The sequence below is a fragment of the Ammodytes marinus genome (genome assembly GCF_949987685.1).
Source record: "Ammodytes marinus genome assembly, chromosome: 15".
Taxonomy (NCBI): Eukaryota; Metazoa; Chordata; class Actinopteri; order Uranoscopiformes; family Ammodytidae; genus Ammodytes; species Ammodytes marinus.
Genome location: NC_137219.1, coordinates 1420739 through 1446337, shown reverse-complemented (window position 1 = coordinate 1446337; position 25599 = coordinate 1420739). Strand labels below are relative to the sequence as shown.

Here is a 25599-nt window from a genome sequence, read left to right as displayed (position 1 = left end):
CTTATACTGTACCATTATAATGTAAGTAGGCCTTCTCAACACGAGGTGAAATAAAATGCGGAGAGAAAATGAACCAATCAGCGCTCGAGTTTATAAACTAGGCCGTAGTCCCTAATTCAGACAGGTAGACGCCATACAACGTTTATACTAACTATGACACTTTTCCCCAGAGTTAAGCAAGCCAACACTCATTAAACTGAAGCATTACATTCAAATAAACTGCGTTATCTTATATGACAATGTATCAAACAATGTTATGACATTTTACACGACGTAAATTTACAGTCTCAACGGCCGCGGCTCACCAACTACCAACCTCCATTAAACTCCGCGAAAATGTATCGGAAAAAGTAGCTCGTTTTTATCGAAGCGTCTTACCTTAGAGGGGGGATGTTAAACCAAAAATATATATCCAAATTCGACGGGAAATAGACAAACTAGAGCGCCAGGGAGTCCGTCAATGTGTCAGTGAACGTACTCCGTTATCTCCGCAGTTTTGACTTCTGACTTGACGAAACTTAGCTCGAGAGGAAAAACAACATGCGACGCGAAATGAACCAATCAGGCTTCGAGTTTGTGAGTGGGATGGGCCAATTAGAATCCAGGAGAGAGGCCGAGGGGGCGGGACAAAGCCTGGACGGTGAAGCTGTCAATCACGTGATTTAAACTGTATTGTCAATTCTGGCAGGCATACATAAAGAGATCCTATTATACAACTTTTCTGGTCTTAATTTCTTGTTAAAAACTGCTATAGAGCAACCTGACACGAATCACATCACAAAAAACTATGTAGATTTTCGGGAAGCTCTTTCTCTTATTTTGGCGATCCAGCAGGCCCTGTAAACACTTTGCTTCTGCCATCTCCGCCCATAATAATAATAAAATAAAGTAGAATAAGATAAAGATAACCAATATTTACATTACATAAATTCTACTGAAGCGACAGACAGAACTGCAGAAAGATTAAAGACCACATGATTTTCAACTTCACATTTGCATTAACAGATATAGGCCTAGATTAATATTCATACCACAATAGGCGATGTATCATGATTTTTTTGTGAGAAACTAAGCAATTCCATGTAAACAACAATAGAATGATCCTTTTTTCCTATCCGAATTTTGCCATTTTTCGACTGGGAGATTGGCAGTTGCATTAGGCTCCTTCCGTCGAATAGTCTACTATACTGTATAGTCTAATCCCTAAGCACTATTCTGAAGGTTACTACACAAGGATTTTTAATAACTTGTTTATTGTCTGATTTGTGGTACATTTTCTTCTGAAAAACATCTCAAAATTAAACAAGACACTCAAAGAAACAGTATAACCATGCATGCAGTGTATAACCGGTGAGGATGATCAATTGTAGCCTATTGGTTTTCCACAATGCAAAAATCTAACAAAGAAATTATAATTTTAAAGTGACACAGAAACAGATAATAAATAGGCCTATATAATGGGGAAATATTGCAAGTAAATGCATATGTACTGTATATGTCTGAATAATATGGTGTGATTGGTTAAATCACCTGTTAATCAAAAAACATCGCCTGGCAACTGTTTTGGCTTAGACCCGCCTCCTTCTACCGTCAGCAGAAGGCAGTTACGGAGAATCTTTCTTTTTCGGATGAGTGATAGCCTAGTAGATGTTGGACGTGATAAGATCAACGTAGCTATTTAAAACGTGAATCGGGTGCTCATTTAGACCCCAGGACGAGATATCCCGAGTGAGACAGAATGGATTTTGACCCTGGTTGAAAAGGCTGCTAACATTAGGAACTTTTTTTGAATAGCAAGCTACAGCAGAGGGATTTTCCCCGCCACTGAAAGTCCGGAAGAGCCCGTACAGTGAGGCGATCCCCCGGGTGAGTCTCCATGTGTAAAGATGTGATGTTGGAATTGTGTTTTTGGGTTGAAAAATGATGTGCTAAGCTGCTAACTGGGGGTCAGACGGGCCAATTAGAATCCAGGAGAGAGGCTGAGGGGGCGGGACAAAGCCTGGACGGTGAAGCTGTCAGTCAAGTGATTCCAACACGATCAGTTTTATAAGCTTATAAATTATAAATAAATAGCCTACATTTACCCTGCGTTCCAATCCCCATACTTCCCTACTATCTAGAATGCCAGAAAAAGATTTAGGATGTCCCAATACATGCACGTCAATTGTAGTATGCTGAAAATACATAAATGCCCCACTTCTTGACATTTCTCGACATAATTTTTTTTTCTCTCCTGTGGCCCTAAAACTCTTCTGTACTTTAATAGCCTATGTAGTGTAAAAAGAAAGAGTAGGCTATGTGATTTGAAACGCAGGGTTAGTTTGAGTGGCCTTTCAAAAGTATTTCAGTTATTTTCCCCCACAAATAACATTTATTCACCTAAGAAAAATCCTGTATTAAATAAAACGTACGCTACTAATTAACCTACTATGACGATGTTATGCTATGCCTCCGTTATGAGAACACCGAACACACATGCCTTTGACTCGACTTGGCGATCGTGCCTTCTCTGTTGCAGCTCCAACACTGTGGAACAGATTGCCAGTTGAAATAAGATCTGCTGCCACAAACTGATCAGTTTAAATCCTTGTTAAAAACCCACTTCTTTTCCTCTGCTTTTATCTCTAGAGAGCGTTCTATCCCAGCAGTGTCTACTAGACAAACTATTGTTTTGTGTTTTAATTTAATTTTAATTATTGTGTCTTTATGATGTTTTGGATGTAATGTATTTGACTTATTTTACTGTACAGCACGTTGGCCCGCCTCGGCTGTTATACATGTGCTGTAGAAATAAAGCTGACATGACTTGACTCGTTGTAGAAAGAGCAATGTAGCCTACATGAATAAACAGACGACAGCAAAGAACACAGCTAAAGCACTTCATAAATTCCATGTCTGTATTAAGTCAATTAGCCTACTTTATGTTCCAACTTTTGCAAATAAACATACTCTGCGTTCCAATACCCATACTTCCCTACTATTTAGTAGCCTATGCCAGAAAAATATTTAGCATGTCCCAATACATATATGTCAATTGTAGTATGCTGAAAGTACATAAATGCCCCACCAACTCCAATAGCATTTTGGAGTATTCGTCTTTATTCTTGTCATTTCTCGACATAATGAAAAAAAAATCCTTATCTGATTTTTCTTTCTGTCCTGTGGCCGTAAAACTCTTCTGTACTTTAGTATGTAGTGTAGTAAAAAGAAAGAGTATGAGATTTGGAACGCAGGGATAGTCTACTGTAGGCCTACATGAAGTAGCCTAGTTATGTTTTTTAGCTTTTTTTTCTCTGTCCAACCAGAAAATAGAAAATAATCATATTAGACCTAGGCTATTTGACATTTTGGCAAGTTGCCAATGTAACCCAGGTTTACATGACAACTTTCAAATCAGACATTTATATCTCAACCCATTAAAATATTTTTGACTAATCATTAACAAAGACATTATCATTTTAAATAGTGACACAGAAATATAATAAATATATAATGGGGAAATATTGCAAGTAAATGCATTAAATGTCTATTGTATAATGTGTCTGAATAATATGTGTGATTGGTTAAATCACCTGTCAATCAAAAAACATCGCATGGCAACTGTTTTGGCTTAGACCCGCCTCCTTTTGCCGTCAGCAGAAGGCAGTTACGGAGAATCGTTATTTTTGGGATGAGAGATAGCCTAGTAGAAGTTGGACGTGATAAAATCAACGTAGCTATTTAAAAAGTGAATCGGGTGCTCATTTAGACCCCAGGACGAGATATCCTGAGCAAGAAAAATGGATTTGACCCTGCGTGAAGAGGCTGCTAACATTAGCCACCTTTTGTTGATACTTTTGAATAGCGAGCTACAGCAGAGGGATTTCCCCGCCACTGAAAGTCCGGAAGAACCCGTACAGTGAAGCGATCCCCGGGTGAGTCTCCATGTGGAAAGATGTGATGTTTGATTTGTGTATTTGGGGTGAAAAATGTTGTGCTAAGCTGCTAACTGGCCGCAGCTAAGGATGCCTGCTAACTGTCTAGCGTAGCGCATGATGATGTCGCTGCACTTGGCTTGCCGTGACTGGTGTGGGGGAGGGGGGGGACGTGGGACCTGTTGCTTGGGCTGCGGTCAGACTGTAGTTTTGGCTACTGACTGGTAGTGGTCGTAGTTAAGGAATCCTGCTAACTATCTAGCTAGCGCGTGGGGTCGCTGCACTTTTTTTTTCTTCTTTTTTTCAGTTTTACAAGCTTTATGAACATAATGCACGTTACTGTCAAGTGGAAAGTGGAAAGCTGTATGGATACATTCTGGGGGGGTCGCTGCACATGCCGTGAGTGTCTGATGTGCATGTGTTTGTGTGTGTATGTGGGAGGTGGGGGGGGGGGGGGGGGGGGGGGGTCAGACTAGACTAGTTTTGGCGGTGGGTTTAGCATTTTCTTCGCCGTGTGAAGTTGTATTGTGTTGTGTCGGTAATGCTGATAACTGCGTTAATTGTCTCATGGTGAACTTTGACTCGGTTGATGATAAGTGCATGTTGCACATATGGCACTCTGTAGTTTGGTTTATTTAAAACTATAGTAATTACGTGATTCTTGTTGTTCTGAGTTTGTGCCTTCATGGTCGAATGCGCTTACTGGAAGTCGCTCGGATAAAAGCGTCAGCTAAATAAAATGTAATGTAATGGTGAAAGCAATATGAGCTGTAAAGGGCTATAGCTTCAAAATCATCATTCTTCCAGTAACTAAACTCGAGCTATTCTGAGTATAGAACAACACAAAGAAAATACAGTTTGAATGTGTTTTATTTGAACAGATTATGGAGAGTTGAAATTGACAATCATTTTATGTTTTGACAATGTTTTAAATTAGCTAATATATGATTTATAGAAACATTAAGTGTTTAGAAATGTATTATACAGTATTAATATAAACAGACTGATAAGTCTTTTGGCTTTGTTGACAATGCCGTTTTTTGTTGTTGCTGTTGAGAGATTGGATCTACCTCATCTGTGTCTCATAATTTAAAAAAAAACAAGCGGGATACTCAAAATTACGGAATTACTGCAAAGCTGAATGACTGGGAGACCTGTGTTATGAACTGTGCATAGGCTACTGTTTAGGTGATTGGTCGACTGAGTCGAAATGGCTCTTTAGATAAGGCTGTTCTCATACAGTGTACTGTTCATGCTATTGTAATGTGTAGAGGGATGTTTTAAGTGTCATCCAGAGGTATTTTTAAACCTGATTTTTGAATATTTTATTTTAAAGGGTTGCCTCTTTTTTTAGAGTCTTGTGTAAGAGCAAGGTGATTGAGCTAAAAACTTCCTGGTTTTACGATTAATATCATAGTCCACTAATAATCAATAATTATAACACAAAAAAAAAGCAAAAACCTTGTCCAAATATGGAACTATCCCGGAGACTATACTAACTTGAATGCAAGTGGCAGCAATAATTGCAAAATATTTAATTCTGCTTTTAAGTTTCTGTACTTTGGACAAACATTTTATTGCAGCTTCTCATTAAAATCACATATAAAGTGGTTATTTCTCTGACTTCCCTTTCTTCTCTGTCTGTGTCAGTCTTGTTTTAAAACCTTATCTGTCGTAATTAAATAACATAACAAGGCGTAAGTTTAGTTGTTGCCAAATGCTGTACGAACAAACCTGCCAACTTCAACCTGATGGGTCACATTCCTTCAGCAGTTTCTTTGATGCACCTCAAAATGTTTTAAATCAAAAGTAACACACGTTGGAGCTGGGAAGAAGTCGACACAAGTTTCCGTGCTGATGAAGATGTTTTTGGTGTTTGTGATCCTCGTGCACGGTAAGATAACCTTCCTTATTCATGACTCTAGCTTGTTTTTCTGAAGCTAAAATCAAATTTACTCAAACACTAAAGCAGCTGTTATTTCTGTCATCTGTATTATTTGCCTGGTAGACGGGCAGCACTCGTTACTATCCTCCATAGTCCTACATAATTTTATTATTCACTTTTTCGGTTCGCTCCTCCTCTTGTACCACTGCGCGCAGATATGCAACATTTTATGAAAACAAGCGTCCCCACCAGTGTACTGTTCCCACATTCTGCCTATGTTCAAGCCATTCCCCTCAAGGGAAAATGTTTGGTAATTAAGTAACACGTGTGGTAGCATTTCTTCCAAAAGCTTTTTGAGCCCAACCCATAAGGGTGCCACCTAACCACTAACCTCAAAAATGCATTGTTCAGGGGGGTGCTCGTGGTGTAGTAGCTAGATTGTTTAGGTTTTAATCTGCATAACTAATACTTTTACATTATTTTATATTCTGATACTAATTCTACTTTTACCTTGGTACAATTTAAAAAGCCCTTCTGCATAAACTTTTTTACTTCAACTGCTATGTTTTTGAGTAAATGTTGGTAAAAGTGTCTCTGCTTGTGTGTGAATTTGTCATATGAAGATCAGTTAGAAATTAAACAAGTTAAAGGCAGACGATGCAAAATTTTAATGAAATAATTAATAAAAGATTTACACAAAAGTAATCACACCATTGAAAAACACAGTAAAGCACACCATCACACATTCTAGTGAGGCAGAAGTGATCATTCAGTCGGATTACTTTTGGGTGATTTCATTTTAATCAAAATGTTGCTTAGTCAACCTTTTACTTGCATTCCTTTTTTTCTGTCTGTGTCCTCAGTTTCCCAGCATGCCTCAGGTGTTGTGGTGTATGAAGGGGCGGAGTCTGTCTTGCTGCCCTTCCATATAGAGAGGTTACCTGGGAGGATCAAAGTGTTGTGGAGTCGCTTCGATCTCAATCCTACGACCGTCCACCAGTTTCAGGCTAAAGAAGAGGTTCATGTTCAAAACCAGCTTTACAGCAACAGAACATCTATGTCAGAAGACTCACTTAGGACTGGAAACTACAGCCTGACTCTGATGAATCCCCGCCTCTGTGACAGCGGCAAATACACCTGCATCATCTTCAAGGGCGGGAAGGAAACGGAACGGAGAGATGTAGAACTTCAGGTGAAAGGTGAGGAACAAACACTAAAAACAGTATGCTCTTCTAATAATACATCTGTGAAAATGTGTCATGAGGCTTTAAAAAGATTTTGGGCATATAAAGATATTGATTTTGTTGTTAAAAACTCACTGAGGATTTGGTACCAAATTTAAGAAAATATTTGAATTTGATTGAATTGCCAAACACCTCCATTCTAGCCCCCATTTGCCACAATCATGCATTTCCACCTTCGCAAATAGATACTGTTTTCTCAATATGGAAAGGCAGAGGTCTTGTTACTATTAAGGACTTGTACACAGATAATGTATTCTCTTCATTTTCTCAGCTGAGGGATTGATCCACACTGCAGCCATCCCATTTTTTCAGATACCTGTTATAAGGAACTATGTCAGATGTAACATTTTAAAATGTGCAATGTATAATCCCCCTGTTGAACTTCAGTCCTTGATGATAACTAAACCTGACACCAAAAAACTCTCTAGGTTTGTAAACTTGCTTACGGATCACACTGCCCCGTCAATAGGAGTAGAAATTTCATAAGATACTTGGTGCTAAGTGTCTTCGCAGCATACATTCTTGCTTGATCAACTCAAGGCACCGATTAATTCAATATAAGGTTGTCCTTCGGCTCAGCTATTCCCGTGTCAAGTTAGAGTCTAGACTCACTTGGCCTCATTTATGAACCGTGCGTAGACCAGAATAGTGGGTGTACGCACATTTCAACGCAAACCTCGGCATTTATCATTTTCGACGTGAGCGTACGGTACGCTCAAATCCCATGCCAGCTGTCACCTCCGTTTGTAAACAGCATGGACTTGCAGTGCCGGCTGTTCCACGTAGCAGCCAACTTTGTTGGACAGTTGTTAGTAGATTATACTAATGCAGTGTTTGTTCAGACCGAGATACTATTAATCACTTAAAAATGTGCAGCCTAAGGTGTGCAACTGAGTAGGAGCACACAGACGACTTTGGAGCACTGTGTGGGACTGCGTAAGGCAGTTGGCTCCGACTTGGAGCAGATGGGGGGACATTGCAGCATGGGGGTGCAAAAAAAAGGTTTTAGGAACATGTAAAGCGTATGTTGTTTGTTGTCCACAGAACCGTACACTTTCCCAGCTGAGGCTGCTGTTCTCCTTCTTTTATTGGTTCTGCTCCTTCTGGGTGCTGCGGGTGCTGCAGTATATCTTCGGTCCAAACTTCGACACAAACTTCGGCACAACTACATCCTAGGTATGTTGTTTGTGTATTGAGAAGCCTGTCCAACATGACCATGATCTGTTCTCGTAAACTGCCTCAGGTTAGGCTGCAGAATCAGTTACCATACGGATCTTGCCAGGTTAAAAGAAAGCCAACTTGGTGGCACACTGAAAACTCTTTGGGTCAACAAATATCGCTAAGCAGCTAATCTGATCAAGATTTCACCCTCAGGAATCAGTTACTAGGTACTGGCATGGTGTGGTAAAATTAATGATGTTAATGTTGTGGTTTGTTGTTTTGTTAGTCTCAGAAGTGGAGGTAAAACAGGGGGTGTGGTCTGTGGAGCTTCCCTCCAAAACCAAAGTCAAGTTGACTGAGGGCGACACAGTGGAGTGGAGCCGGTGTGGCCCTGAGGCGACGATCCATGTTTATCCCGATGTCAGCGAGCCGCTTCTCAATCAGAACAACACTTATGACGGACGCACCAAAATGAAGGTAGATTCACTAAAAACTGGAAACCTAAGTCTGACCCTGAGTAAACCTCACATCAGTGACAGTGGCACCTACATCTGCACCGTCCAAAGGGGCGGAAAGATCTTGACACAGAAAGTAGTACGGCTCAAGGTCAAAGGTGAGTATTTTAGCTAAAGTGTAAAGGTCGGTGGAGGCTATTTCTGCTGCTCAGTATCCCTGTTACAGTAATGTATCAAAGCCGATGGTTTGGTTTGTTGTCCTTAGCTGCCCAGGATGTGGTGGAGGTCAACCAGTGGCAGAAATATTTCACACTGCCGTTCAGAACGAAAGCTCCGCTGCCTGAAGATGTAACAGTGGAGTGGAGTCGCTCTATACCTGAAGCCAAAGCCATGATTGTCTACGTGTATAAAAGCGGCAAAGACTGGCCTGCAAAACAACATGAACATTACCGTGGTCGCACAAAGATGGAGGATGACCCACTAAGATCCAAAGACCTCAGTTTGACCATTTCATACCCTGGCTTCAGGGACAGTGGGACCTACATCTGCACTGTCGAAAGGCACGGAAACATCTTGGCACAGGAAGAAGTAAAACTCCAGGTCAAAAGTCAGTATTGTAGATACAGTTCAAAGTTCAGTGAAGGCACTGCTGCTGCTACACTCAGTATTAGGGCTGCACAATATATATAATTTGTATCACAATGACGATATTGGCTTCCCACGATATAATTTACACAAATGTGCAATATTTTTGAGTGTGTGCTCCGCTGCGGAGCAAATCACTCACTCCCCAGACCACTCGCTGATCATGTGCCTGTCCATGCTCCAACCTGGCAACCCCAGGTTCCCCGAGAGCTGTCAATCAAATTCCAGTGGCTCTGCCCCCAAAGTGTTATTAACTTTCCGCCCGCATTGAAAGCACTCCACGAGCGAGAGGAGATATCTGCGCCTGTGAAATCACATACATCCCCTCGTGACCCAATAATAACTCCATACCAGTGTTAATTTTGGCAGCAAATTCTGATTTAGTCTTAGTCTTTTGAATATCACACCATTTAGTCTTAGTCCTATTCTAGTCATCTAAAATATTGTAGTCTTAGTCTAGTCTAGTCTACTAAATATAAGCAGATTTTAGTTTGACTAAATCTACAGCGGACTTCGTCGACTAAGTGTTTTTCTTCATTGAATAGTATTAAGGTTTGAATATGCAATACAGACACAGATTTAATGGTTGTAATACAAAACATGTATTCTATTTCATTAGTAATAATCTCACATAAAATCAGTGTACCTGACTGGATAGGGGGGGCTTTATGAGCCTGTGCCCGGGGGTCCATTATCTCATGATCTGTCTATGAACCAACTGGATTACACAATCTTTTTTCTTTTTGCGGGGAGCATGCACAAGCATTATTTATAAAAAAAAATAAAAATAAAGAATATTTTAAAAAAGTGGGGGGCCCCACACTAGGTCTTGAAACGGGCCCCGAGATTGTTAAGGCCGCCCCTGGGCAGCAGCAGCAGCACGCAGTTGAGGTGCTGATAAATTTGAGCAACTGCGCCTTCCTTTAAGCAACACTGCTGCCGCTGTGTGTGTTCGGACTTCTTTTGCATCAAAGCCTTTTAGATAATACAATTAGAGGTTTTAATTGAACGCTGTCCATGCGTCGGAGTTGATTGTAACTTAAAAACAGAAACTAACGGACGGAGGCGGCAGTTTCACATGGCTCTGTGTATTCAAACTCGAGACAGAGCCTACTACAAACAGATCGCGGAACTTAGCCGTTCCCCTAGACATCGTTAACGGGCAGGATATCCCTGACTATCATTTTTGTCCATCATACCGCAGAGTTTTTCAGCACAGCGGCTCACTCCACCCGCTCACACCTGCGCGGTCTCCCGTCGATTTTCACCGACACAGGGTTGCATTCGCTGCTTTGCACTGATTGGATTTCTTCCCAACTTGTCCCACAAAAAGAGTAGTTCTGATTGGATCTCTTCTCCATTCGTCCCGCCCTAACAGTTTCGTCTAGTTCCTATTCGTAGACTATAGTGTCAGTTAAATTAGTCTCAGTCTTCGTCATCACATTTGCCTTTTTATTTAGTTTTTATTTAGTTTACGTCCGTGAAAAAGGTTTGTAGACGAAAATTTTTCGTCATAGTCTTAGTCTACGAAATTAACACTGCTCCATACAGTCAGTGCCTCCGTTTCACCGGCGTAACATGACCTGAAGTGAAGATGAAACGTGTAAAGGCATGAGGCAGCAACAGTTCATTAACGTGGAGTGTTGCAGAGTGTTACTTGCCACTTACTGTGTCCATCCTTTCAAATTAAATTCTGGTATGGTAGAGCCATATAGTTTTATTCATTTTGACAAGGTTCGGCTCCTAACATATTTATTTTAGTTATACATTTTGGGCACAATTTTATTTAGTTTCAAAGTTAAGTTTTATCAACATCCATCATGCAGGTACAATGAATGGAGTAAAATATTTTATATTTTGCTTCTAGGAGATGAGCAATGAGGTCAGGTGACTAAACACCTTATTTGTCTGCAAAGATGTGTTATTTAACATAAATGTAGCACAAGGAAAAGTTACAGCAGTGCTCTGTTGATTTGATTTTGTGTAAAGTTTTGGTACAATGTTTTTATTTACATTTTTCTTTGTGGAAATGCATTGACTTCAGGTAATAATAATAATAATAATAATAATAATAATAATAATGAGGATAAATTTTTTTTGTGCAAAGATTTGTATATTAGCAGGAATTCAGTGTTTCCACTAGAATTTTTTTTAGGCGCGGTGGTAAGAGCTGGTGAAGAGTATGTGCGCCGCATGCGTATCAAATTTCTAGAAGAAATTGACCAAAACGAACCCCATTTGGGATGAGCCTCTTTTGACAGCCTGTTAAGAATGAGGCCATAGGGTTATGCTTTCACATTCAGTACGTTTGTACATTTGGTGTTTCCCACAGGATTTTTAGATCCTGCTGGGTGAGAATGGACCTTCTATGAGGGTCTGGGGGCATGCCCCTGCAGAAGAAAACTTTATCCTTTTAAAGTTAAATGCATCAATCTGGTGCCATATGTCCATATTTCAATAAAAAACAATAAACACTAAGATCTAATATAGACGGGTCCTGTCTAGGACTCATTTCTGGAATAATCTGAATCACCTAACCTTGAAACCTACTGCCTACTGATTTTTTTTTTTTTTTTTTAGACAAATAGCCTTGTTGAAAATAAATTAATTAACATAGGCTACACATCATGATTAGCCTATCAACTTGTGTGCTACATAAGACAAATTCCCTATTCCGACCATTATATTTCATCTAGCCTATTTCTCAATTTAAAACATAAAAATAAAGTAGCATTGAAAATACAAAAAAATAAAGCTTGTAGGCCTACAATAGCCTGCTGTTTTCAAGATAACTTAACAGTTAAAACAATATACACTAATATGTCCCTTGAAAATAAATTAATGCTTTTCTGAGAATGTCAAAGGCAGTAGCAGTGTGGCACTTCTGTAAACTTACTGAAACGAGTGCATGCCGTTGTTTTCTGCGCTGTCTCTGCTGTTGATATAGATTGGTTGTGTTGCCACGGCGACGTAGCGATTTTAACTTTCTAAGTTTTGCTCAGCACTTTTCCTGTTCAACATCCCTGTTACTGAGTCCTTAATATCTCCATAGAGCAGGCGCTGGTTTTATTTTCGCCACTAGTTCAACGTTTGCTTGCTAGCCATGCTTCTGCTCATTGGCTTCCGTGTTTAACAAGTGCGCACCGAATGCGCACGCTGACCATCAAACGAGAGGTTGTAAAGACAGGCGCACACGAGGGGTAGACTGACAGTGCCGCGCAGACGCTCGAAAATTAGTATTACGGAATCAATGAAAGATTGATTAAAATTTAAAAAAAAATAACATATATATATTTTTTTAAGTCAGGCTGCTGTTGGCCTGGCGGGGGGTCTCGTTGGCCTGGCGCCCCCGCCAGGCCTGTATAATGGTAGGGGAAACACTGAGGAATATTGCATAGTCGATCACATGGATATGAATGCAGTGTTATGTTTACGTGACAATCCAATACCAATATTTTACCCACTAAAATTTCTGAATAATCAAGGTAAAATATTGTTATCTCAATATTGATTAAAATAATAGTGATAATCATTTTGGCCATAATCGTGCAGCCTTATTCAGTATCATTGTTAAAGTGATATAAAAGCTGATTGTTGTTTGTTGTCCGTAGGCCTCCATGAGGTGGTGGTCAGAGAGTGGGAGAAATATTTCACTCTGCCCTTCAGAACTGAGGATGAAGCTCAGCAGCTGGATGAAGGAACGACAGTGGAGTGGAGCCGCTATGAACCCAAAGACATGATCGTCCACATTAATGAGAACAGCGAAGACAATCATGGTAAACAACATGAATATTACTGTGGACGCACAGAGATGAACGATGACCCACTGCGATCCAAAGACCTCAGTTTGACCATTTATCACCCCAGCTTCAGCGACAGTGGGACCTACATCTGCACCGTCATCAAGGATGGAAAGGTCCGGGAACGGAAAGAAGTCCAGGTCCGTTTTAAAGGTCAGTAATGTAGATACAATTCAAAGGTCAATGAAGGCCACTGCTGCTGCTACAATCAAAATCACTATTTATGTTGTATTTAAAACTGATTTTTTTGGTATGTCGTCCTCTCAGTTTCCAGAAAGAATATGGAGGAAAATATGATTGCTGTCGCAACTAGCCTGCCAGACCTTCACATTAAACCCTCAGAATCCAGACCGGGTCAGTTCTCTGCATGTCATTCCCCTCTCTGCCCTTTTTCAACTCTCTCTCCAAATCTGTCTAATAAAAGTAAAAAATGCCAAATAATCATTAACAAGAAAAAAGGCTTACATCAGAAATGTTTCTAATATTTTATATTCTGTCAATAGATCATTCTTCCTCCTCATTGATGTTAAAGTTGGTTTTGAACTATTTAGTATAAGACTATAACTAATGATTATTTAAATTTTCTATACTTCTGCTGAGTCTTTGAGCCCAAAGTGACAGTGCTTCACAATGCTTTTTGTGTCCAAACAACAGTCCCAAGTCTTGACCAGACCGTCCACCAGGAGGAGCGCGACCAGCAGGCAAATGCGGCTGGGGTGGAAAATCTCAGCCTGCCTTCAACAGTTTCTTCTATGCAGAGAGCAAAGGCCCATGTGATACATACAACAGTTGTCTGACTCATTTAAATCCCACGGTGAGTGTTTAATAGTATTGTACTTCTGCTCCTATGAGTGAAACCAAGGAGAACTGATTGTTTTTCTTCTTTTCTTATATTAAATATTGATGTGATAATTGAACATGATGTAACTTTTTACTTGTGCATATATTGTGACATTTGTATTTATTTTTGTCATAAGTAAAAGTAGGAAATGTTTAGTGAAACAGAATAGAATGTGAAGGCTCATCAGGTTAAAGTTGACCAGAGGAAGGGGGAGGACCATAGGGCCATAGGAAGTAGTAGGGGGAAGGACCTTATATGGTCATACAGTAGGAAGGAGTAGAGGGAGGGGGCTACCGGGGTTCCCCCGCGCAGCTGTGCCTTTGTCACTCCTCCCTCTCACAAGTCTCATTGGTTATCAGTTGACTATATAACAGCTCGTTTGGAGCAGGACAAGGCTTTTTTGGGTCACTTTTTGCAGGCACTACTCTGTTCCAGCACACTCTATCTGTCCCTTACCATGGAGGCAGAAGAAAAACTTAGAAAAACTTTGTGAGTCCAAAATACTCTGAAAGATTTTGGACTTCGAAGAACTTAGAGGCAGAGTCTTTTAAAACACTTCTTTAAAACTCTTGAAACACAGATGACTTGGTAAAATTCTAAAACTTTAGATGGGGAATATTAGAACAGGGGTCTTATAGAATGGTGATTGGAAGTAGGGATGCACCGAAATGAAAATTCTTGGCCGAAACCGAAACCGAATAAAATTAAACAGTTGGCCGAAAGGCCGAAACCGAATACCGAAAGAGGCTTTTGCAGTTTTGTTTATTATTTAGTCAATTATTTCAACATTGCATAGGCCTACATGAACTCCCAAATGTTCTCCTCAAACATAGCCTACAACTAAAAAGCAACCCTAAATAAATAATTAAACAGTAAAACCTTCAAATCTAAGAGTAAAATTAATATTTTACTAGGAATTAATTTGTGAACCTCTCACTGATTTTTACCTTGACTTATATGAGGATGAATCTACAAAAAGATTGACTTATTGCCTTTCTTCCTTTTTTGCAGTGCAGGTTGAGTTGCTCTAAAAAAAACTGCACCACAGCTGCCACCATAATGTTCAGACTTCAGAATTTGCTTCAAAGGCCTGATCATAACAATGAGAGGCTTTAAACGATGTCCATTCTTAGGAGGTGATTGTAACCTTTTCGTCTGTAGACTGAAACTAACGGGGGGAGGCGGCTTGCTGGACATATATTTAGTCGCGCTGTCAGTTTGCCGACTTGGCTCTGTGTATTCAGGCTCGAGAAATGCAATCAGACCGTAGGAGCCTTTTCCCCCAACAGCACTAACGGACAGGATATCTCCGGTTATCATTTTAGATGTCAAACTAAAGTTATTTTTTTTAGTTCCGATCCGATTCCGATACCTAGGGTTTGGATATCGGCCGATACCGATACTGACCGATACGATATCATAATTGTTATACATTTTTTCGTTGGTGGTGATGTTATGTATTAGGCTAGGAAGGCTTAAGCAATTCTAATTTAAAAGAGCAATAAATATACACAAATGCATATAGGTTTATCTTAAAGGCAGAAATCCTTCTCAATGATCACTTCTGCCCCACTAGAATATGTGGTGGTCTGTTTGTCTAAACAGTCTTTCTCTCTCTGGCTGTATTTTACATAGTAGAATTTGTCACAAGCCTCTCCACTTCCTTGACTTGGATTAGCTTAGGTTAGCTCACTGGCTAACAAACTGATATGTACTGTATGTCAAATTATAAAGTGATGTCCTCTCTCCCTCCACCGAACGTCGGCGCATGTTCGCTCTTACATAGTAAAAAAAAAAAAAAAAAAAAAAAAAAAATTATAAAAAAAAAAAAAAAAAATATCGGATTTTAATATCGGAGCTGTCAGTCCAATATCCGATACGCAGATTTCGGCCATATCGATGCCCCCCCCCCCCCCCCCCCGGGGAGGTAAGTACAATCTGACTCCACACTACGGCACATTACTGATTTAAAACACGCACAACCTCATAAAACTAACCTCTCTGTAAGGAGAGAATATGCTCTAATTCCTTCCCGGATTTAACGCAGGCGTTTTAAATTGTGAAATAGTATATATGTTCTGTTTTTAGGAAGCGGGGTTAAAAAGCATAGGCTGCAAAAAACTCCAGTAAATAACTTGTGAAAGATATCCTTTGCCTGAAAGTGGTGAATGATTATCGGGATCAAATATAAAGTGTTACATTTCACACCTAAACAGGATTCAAAAAATAGAAGAATACTTTTAGAAGAAGTGAAACGCTGAACACAGTGGGTTTAAGTAGAACACTTTTTATTTATTTAAGAGAATCCCTGGCAGTCTAGTGGTTAAGATCCCGCACGCTCACCGCCGGAGCCCGGGTGAGACGCTCAGCAGAAGCCGTGAGAGTAGGGGGTACTTCTTTATAAGGAAAAGGGTTGTAATTAAAGCATCGTGTTACAAGTTAGTTAATACAGGTTTAATAGGACATAACTAATAAACTTAGATACTGGCTTTTCATTGAAGATCAGACTTTGGAAGTCGAGATCGCTTCAATATACATAATTAATTTATCCTAAATATAAGTATAATTTCTCTCACTGTAAATCCAGTTTCCCTCCCAAAGAACCCAGGAGGATAGATTTTTTTTGGGGTCTTTTCTGACAAGGGTTAGGGGTTGGTTTGTGACGACTCTACTGTCGTTTGAGGAATCTTTTATGACACAGAAATTAAGAAGTTAATGTTGTAGTGAAAACTAGAAAAAACTACACTTCACAGAAAAATAGAAGATTAACAGGTGTTAAGGTTTTGTATCAATAGTGCAAAAAGTACTAGTTGAAGTGTTATGAAAGTAATAACATACGAATTGAGACAGTAGAAAAATGTATGTGTATTTGTGCTTGTGTGTGCAGAGAGGCGTGCCACATCCACCGACTGATGACGAAGAATGCCAAGACTAATCTTAATAAGCATTCAATAGTATTTTCATTGCTTAGTTGTTTTTTTGTTTTTTATTTAATAGTGTCATTTTATATTTTCTGTTTGCAGTTGAGTCAAAATAAAGTTCAACATTTTTTATGGCAAGTTGCAAGTGGTTTGTGAACTGATTGCGGTGGTAATGCACTCATTAGATCATATACAAATGAGCTTTTCTTAAGATTATGAATTGTTTTATGTATAAAGGATTAAAGGTGGAGTCAGCATTTCTGGAGAACGCTTGTTGTCAAAAACAGTGACTATCTCCTCACAGTCCGCTACCTGATTTTGAAATCAATCATTCTTCAAAATCGCTAACTCCTCCTTTAAATGTGATAATATTATTATTTTATGTAATTAAAAAAACTTAAAATTAAAGTCAGCAAATGAACAATTAACTATGAGAAATAACTGTGAGGTTGATGCGTTATGTTTTATCAAACCATAAAGATCAAGTATTACACACATTAAAAATAAATCTTACGTCACATTTTCTACTACTTTTAAGAGAGAAGCACCAGGCATTCATTTTCATCCATATTTGGTTCTCAGCACTTTGTACATTTTTAAATAATTCTATAATCACCTCTAAAAACATTTGTTTGGCAGAACAGTTTTTATATTCTGGTTTTATTGTTTGATGTCAAATGCAAATCAGATGTTTTATTATTAAACATTGTGTTATTGTAATTGAGAGACAAATGAACTCTGATGATGTTTAAATGTTTAATTGTTATTGTTATTTTCAAAGCTGCACCAAAAGCTAGTCTTTAGATTCTCAAAATAAGAGGGATGCAATATACATAAGAATATGACATAAATAAAAACATAAAAAATTATAAAATCTGTTCTGTAATTGAATATGTTTTATTTAGCAAATTCACATTTACAGAGTTAATCATCGACCAATTCTCTTATCTCTCTCTGAAGGGCAGTGCAAAGTAAAAACTATGAAAAGTACAAACATAAGTGTTTTTGTTAACCGGACTGCCAGATAGTAAGAAAAAAATAATAATATTAAAATACAGAACAAAATCATTCAAATCTGCTATTTAAAAAATATTTAACCAAAATATGAGTTTGGGATTTGTTCATGAGAGTTGGAATACTGGTCTCATCAAGCTCCACAGACGGTCTGAGTTTGACACCTGGTGGAGAGTCTGTGAAACTACAGCGAGAGTTAGACTGAAAACAGGAAGCAACAGTAAGAGCAGCAGAAAGATAAAAAATAAATACTTGATTTTGAACTGATACTCGTGATACTTGTGGCAGAACTTTTCATCCACGCTTCTAAATGGAGGAAAATAAAAGCTCTTGTTCCGTTTTTTTCAAGGTTCAACGTAAATAACCATGCAAAGACTCACACAAATTTTTTAAGGACCACATTGTAACTGTACATTTATTCATACAGGCAAGTCATTAAGAGCAAGTTTATTAAGACGTATGTGTAGTAAAGAGGGCATTACCTTTAGGTATTAACATTTTGATATATTGTTAAATGCTTGAGTTCCAGTACCGGTTTACTACTATTGTCGGTGCTTTAACTGAGTTGATGCCACGGAGAAATAATTTTTCCGGTAACATATTTTTGACAGCCCGTTACATCTGGTTCTATTGCCAGCCAGTACCATCGAGGGACAGGCTGCTCTTTATACTGATTGCAGCCTCATCATACAGGTCACTGGTTTGGGATTTAAGGCGAGACATTGCAGGTGACTATGGTAAAATTGTATTTATAGATATATATATCATTATTACACTATGCCAGTAGATCATGTCTCTGCCCCTGCATCAGCTAGCTAGACCGTAGGAGAGTGACACAAGAAAAAGGCTCTGCTTGAGGTAATGTTAAATCTGCATTTGGTCATTAGAATTTAACTGTATTATTTTCCCAATTATCTCTTTACTTTTTTTTACGAAGCTACAACTTTATTAAAAGCGCTTTTTTAATGTCAGTACTATAGCTCATCTTTATAAACTATCGGCATAAGCTAGCTAGCTAGAATGTTAACGTTAACGGTTTCACTGGTAAATTGCAACTAAATCAACCAGTCTTTCGAATATTTGTGTGATATAGTTAGCTTACTCTAACTTTAACCGAATGATGTATGTGTAGTAAAGAGGGCATTGAGTTTGGGCATTTTTGTATTAGTTGTTCAACTCTGATTACAAACCCTTTACTTGTAGCCCGTCACAAAGAAAACTGCAGTATATTTCTAAACTGGAAAAACAGAAGAAACGTAGCTCAACATCCCACTATGGTTGGAACTGATAACACATACTGTATATCAATGCAACAACAGTCAGCTGTACAAAGGAAACACAAAAGAGAAAATACACAGAGGAACTTTCAGTTTGTGTTAGTTCTTGCACCTCCTTAGGAAAAAGCGGTAGTGTTTTTTACTACGCCAGCTTTTGTTCCTGGGTGAGCGTATACCCATGACAAAGGCATTGAGAAAAACAATATAAAAACAGCATTCTTTGCACTGATGGTCTCGTTTGCTGTTACGTGTACTGTCTCAGAAATATTTAAAAGTTCGTAGCACCTTTTAAATTACTTCTGTCTGTGTCGGCTTACTGAACTCAGCAGTGTCTCCAGAATCATAAAGATAAAGCCCGGCATAGAGCGGCTGAGTGAATGTGGTCTGGACTCTGTGGAGGAGAGTCATGGTTTCGGAGACGCTGTAGAAGGACAGAACACCTGCACTGTGATCCAGGTACACTCCTCAGGGCTCAACAATAAGGATTGCCCGACGTCCCGGGGCAAGTAAAATGCCATGTCGGGCCAGTAACTATGACAACTGGCATGCCCGACCGGGAAACCGGGAGGTTCCGCTGAAATTCTTGAATAATAAAAAAAAAAATCATATTTCTTATTTATTTATTTTTAATCGCCAAATACACGTAATCTATCTATGGTCTATTTTCATATTTAACTGGTGCTAATTATTACATTAACGCTAATTTTTGTGCGCTTAGTGTCTGCTACGTTGCATCTCTCCTCTCCTCTCTGCTCCGTTTTGTGAAGGGGGGGCGGGGCTCCACTGCCGATACACACACACGCAGACTCGGCACAACACCGGTGAGCACACACACACACCCAGTTAGAGAGGTAGAGAAGAGAACTACACGCAGTAGGTTGATGTGACAGAAAGTCCAAAAGCCAACGAGTACATTATAAATGGAGTGAAGTCGACCCCGACCGTCTGAAAAGCAGCGAAAATATCTGCGTTTTTTAAATGCATTATGCACCCAACGTGAATCAAGTAGTAGCGAGGATGCTAACGTTAGCTCTGCTGTGCAGTTCAACACAAACATCAGCAACAGTTAGCAGAGGAATATCTCTACAGCCTGCATAGATCTCAATAAATGGCCCAGAGGTGTCTGACTTCTCATACCATGAGGCAGTGAAAGCTTAAAAGTAAGCTACTGGAAAAGTGTTCAAAACAGCCTGGCCTGAGCCAAATTTTAAGATTTTGAATCAAATCACTCATACACACATTAAAATAATAGCCTATAGTGAAAAAAATAAAACTTTAAAACAGATTGTTGTAGGCCTAAACAAATGTTTGCAGAAAGAAGTTTTAAAGAATTGCTGTTGTAAAAGGAATAAGGTAAAACAAATAAAAATAAGTGCTGTTAAAGTTCTTTACATGATTTGTTTGCATAAAACATGTCTTGTTTGCAGTTATTGTAGGTTTAGAAACAAAAAAATTACAAATGTTCCAACTCAAATAATATTTGAATAATAGCCTCCACTTTCAGTATGACCTTTAACTCATCTATAATACTGTCCATGATTTGTTTATACATTGTCAATAAAGAGCAAATATAACAATTATTTGAACACGACTAATAGAAACATTTTTATATAGGGGCCAGTCAAAATTGACTTCGGGCAAGTAGAATTCAGATCCACTTGCCCGACCGGGCAAGTGAAAAAAAACCTTAGCGTTGAGCCCTGCTCCTATTCTGGAGGACTGAGGAACTGAGACGGGAGTTTGGACTTTTTTGTGCCAAAAGTTACAACTGTTTGCGTCACAAAATAGCGCCCAAGATGTGTCATTTAATCCAAATCCACTTTCATTTGAACCCCCTGCTCTGCTGATAGTCTTGTATGCGACTGCTACACAAACTCCTTTCCCTCTCCACTGCACCTCCAAGTAACAACGTCCAGTCAGACTCTCTGTACTCAGTGCCTGATGAAAAACAATGAACCTGTCTGTGTGACTGGGATAAGGCTGGTCCTCACTCATGTATGTAGCTTTCTGGTTCCCCTCAGATAATAACAGATGTCCGAATGCTGTGTTTGGATCCAGTGTGATTTCACGTGAATATTTCAAGAAGTCGGCTCTGGTCTTGGGCTCTGGTTCTGGTGGAAATGGAAAGTCATTGAACATCTCCTTTGCCGCATTATAATTTCTTATCTGCTCCTGGAGCTCCTTGGAGGGCTCCACCAGCATGTGCTTTTCATATCTAGGTGATTCGTAATGAGGCTGGAGGTGTTCCTCACAGTAAGAGACGAAACAGATGTAACAGGTCTTGAGGGCTTTCAGTTTTCTCCCAGTGCAGACGTCACAGGCCACATCTTCAGGTCCAGCATAGCTTAGATCAGCAGGAGCAGCTTGGAGTCCAGTCTTCTTCAGTTCCTCCATTTCTCTTCTCAGTGTAGATCTAAAGGGGAGGGAACAAGGACATGTAAGGACAGGGTGTAGATAGCTGTGTTTTATAGCAGAGAGAATAGGGAGGGGCTGTCAAGCTTTTTCACATTCCTGGAAGATGAGCAACTCCTTTGAACGTTGTTTACTCAATGTAATGTTCAAATTTTTTTCCTGATTGCTTATGTCACTCTCCACACTAGCCTCCAAACCTGACACCTAAACGTTATACTACTCTTTCAAAAGCAAAATATTCTTCTAAAGTTTTTGATAAATGTTTTTTTATACATTAAAACTGTTTCAAACAAACAAAAAATGTGAATAAGTACAAAAAGAAACAACACGCTGACGAGCATAAATCAAAAACACTTACTTTTCTGTGTGCATGGCCGTTTTAAATAATTTTGTAGTTAAAAATAGTAAACACCCATACACAGGGTTTGTATACAGTCCCTTTGTGTATATTGTTGCATTATATAAAAAAAAATACTCCTTACAGGTGTAACAAACATAGATAAGTCCCAATAACGGCAAAAGTACAGAAATACAGTTGGCACAAGGCAAGGTCAAAATTCAAAACTATTAAAGACTCACCTAGAAAAACACAAGGAATTTTCTGGATCACGGACACAAAGGACAAATAGAACTGGCAACAAGTGGAAGAGCAAAGAGACAAAATACTCTACAGACAGAGACACTAGGGCAGGGCAGTTAATCACACAGGGGGGCAGGAACTAGTAAAGACACCTGGAACAACACAACATCTGACAATCAAAATAAAACAGAATCAGAATGCCTTTTATTGTCACTTTACACATGTACAATGAGATTAAAAGCAGCTCCTACTCAGTGCAGACATGTATGTAGAATATAAAAAATAAGATATAAAATGTAATAAATAGCGCGAAAAGAGGAAACAAAACGTGCTCAGTAACAGACAAACTATATATGAGTACCCCATATAACCCCACTTCAAAAATATATTTAAAAACAATTTATTTACGGCTCTTGACCATAGTACCATGGTATAGTATGGAGCACAAAACATTGAAATAGTCACAGAACAAAACAGTGGTGTACGGCATGGACAAAACAAAAACTTACTTAAACAATGGTAGGACATTTTTCAGGAAGGCTCCTGTTTTACCAATAACGTTTGGCCTATCTGACCTCAAAAGCAAAATCAATTGAAACTTAGATGGAAAGTTAACATGATATTTCGGCAGGTACTTCTTTCTATAATACGTATTCTTATCCCTTTCAATTATATTCATTTGGGTTTCTGAGACAAAATTCAGCAAAAAGTTTAATTCAGATTACAATACAAATTGAATCTGTTTCTGTTGCTTCTTTCACTGAGTGTGTAACCTTGTGCGACTGAAGCCTGAAATGTCTAAAACAACCTGGCAGGGATTCCAGTGATTTTATGCTTTAAAAAGTTTAAAAAAATATGGAACAAGGAAGTGAAAAAGATGAAGAGACAGTTAACACCTACGTTGTGTCACAGAGTTAAGGCGGTGGTGACCTCATGGTATTAGCTATTCGCCACAGCCTGTGGACTGTTTGACTTGTTAGGATTATTACATTGCACATTTTGTTTATATTCTGAATCATAGACGTTACTGACTGACACATTGTGGAAACAGCGCCACACATGGAGGTAATTTCCCCACACAGGGCATCAACTCTTTGAGACAGCGTAGGTGCTTCCTGAGGCATCTTTATGCTTGTATCTGGAAAGGGAACACCCATGTTTATAAAGGGCTGTGTCTCGGGCACCGGTCTCAGATATGGTGTTAAACACAGAGAGGTTTCAGGGACAAAACAGATTATGAATCTCTTTAAACTGGACTCAATACAGGAGCAAGTAGAAACACAATCTGACTCACTTTGACACAATTTGACCCACTTTATGTGTCGGTTAAAGGAGCTTCTGGTGCATGGTGGGACATTTATGCAAATTAGGTGTGACGTCAGGCGGCCAGGATTGGTGCAGTAAACAAGTGCAGACGTGTTTTGAAAGTGTTTCTAATACAGAATATAGAGACTGAAATCTTACATTTGTTTTAATCTTTTATTCTATTGTAAAAGATTAATTTACAGAATATTAAGTCCATGACATTAACACCTCCCAACATAGAAGGCAAACTGGATAAAAAGGATTACTTAAATTGTGTCAAGATAAAATATGTATACGTTACAAAAGCGTATTAAAATCAAATTAAAAGTAAAACAAACTCATAATAGTGAGTCTTGTATATCGTCTCTTCATAAGCTTTGAGGAGAGACTTGAAACTGTAGATCTAACGCGGAGGGAACAAGGTTATGTCAGGACAGAGTGGAAATGGCTGTGTTGATAAGGAAGTAGAGGGAGGGGCTATCGAGCTGTGGGTCGTTTGAGGAAAAGGGGCAGCTTTGGGACTTTGAACTTGTTTACTTCATTTACAATAAAACCTCAGTTAAAACCTGCCGCACATTTGAAATCTTTGACGTCTCTAAGAAGAACTTTTTACAGGAATTTTGTAAAACATGACTTGGACTTAAAAGTGAAAATCAAGGAAGGAAAACTAAAGTAATACCTCCAGTCAGTGAGAATCATGAGTCAAACGATCACTAATAAAGGCAATAATTTCAGCTGCTTATTTTTGATGATGCATTTCTACCTTCCTCTCGTGTTAGGGTCGCCAGCGACCCGTTTTGGTTTTCAATTGCATAAAAGAACCACTTACATTTTGTTTATTGCATCAAAATTTCTTGACTTTGTCAGGAACCTCTATTTCAACAAAATAAAAAAAATTAAAAATGTTTCACTTAATCATAAAATGCTCTGGTGGAAATTATAACACTGGTGGTGTTAGGGTCGTTTTCGACCCGGTTATAGAATAAGATGTAAAAAACAATAACTAGAGCCAAAACTGAAATCATAAATGCACTGTCAGCCAACACAATGACAGTCAGCTCCTCTCCCAATCATGTGAGCTCTGGGGGGGTTCTCATTTTGACTTTTTTTGCCCTTATACCTGCATAAAAGCGAAACAAACAGACGGGCATATCCAGACATGTGAGGTCAATTCAGTATAGAGTTGGTGACTTGCAGAGTGCACATCTCCAATTTGCAGTATTATAAAATGAGGAGATATACAGTGAGCCAAGTTCTGGATCATGTTTTTGGTGAAAATGGCCACCTGATTCTAAAAATAAGAGGTGTCAGGTCTGCCGAAGCACTAAGGACAGAAAGATAAACGGATTGTGCTTTACCTGCAATAAATATCTCTGCAAAGAACACTAAAAGTGTTGCTTTTTGTCACACATCTGTAGACACACACATACACATGCACACAGAGACTTTTACTCTGTTTCTTTTTACTAGTTTTGGAGCTAGTAATTGATTTCGATTGGTTTGATTTGTTGATTGGTTGTTGTTTATTTGACCTTACAAATCTATATTTTGTGTTGTGACTTGTTCTGGTTTTCATTGTGTGTTTGTATAATGCTGAAATAAAAGTTTTTTTGCTCTTTTCTGAAATAAATATTTAGGGGTCGTAATTGACCGGTAACACCATAGATGTTAAAAAGGTCAATAATATTAATATGAAAAAATAAATAAAACAAATTTTGTTAAGAAATGTGTTCTCATACCCCTCAGTAATAATCAGGTAACACAACAACCAAATATTTATATATATGATTCTCTTAAGGTTCATTTTACCATTTTTTAAACTGAAATTGAGGCGCATACTGACAAAAAAAAGGCCCAGCCGCCTACACCAAAAATATTAAAAACAATATCTTCATGGATAAGGAAGCCTAACAATGTAACCAAGAGATGAGAAACAAAAAGGATGATAGATAATTGTTTTTAGTGTTTTTTACAGCTGATTTCAGACACGGGTCGAAACCGACCCGCTAACACCATGGATGGTAGCAGAAAGTTAACACAGGAGGAAGGTTAAGGCCTAGAAAACAAAACAATAACACCTCTCAACATAAGAGGCAAACTGGATAAAAAGGATAACTTAAATTGTGTCAAAATAAAATATGTAGC

The 25599-nt window shown here is 38.8% G+C and overlaps 1 protein-coding gene across 1 annotated transcript; it reads left to right on the top strand.

Moving 5' to 3' along the window:
- Positions 1-5733: 5733 nt before the first annotated feature.
- Positions 5734-16946, top strand: LOC307262284 (butyrophilin-like protein 2). Its single transcript, XM_080043115.1, has 9 exons — positions 5734-5808; positions 6663-6998; positions 8088-8219; positions 8491-8817; positions 8925-9266; positions 12916-13257; positions 13372-13458; positions 13759-13918; positions 16833-16946. Exons 1-8 carry the CDS (start codon positions 5772-5774, stop codon positions 13899-13901), a joined length of 1746 nt encoding a protein of 581 aa, XP_079899241.1. The 5' UTR covers positions 5734-5771; the 3' UTR covers positions 13902-13918; positions 16833-16946.
- The last annotated feature ends 8653 nt before the right edge of the window (positions 16947-25599 follow it).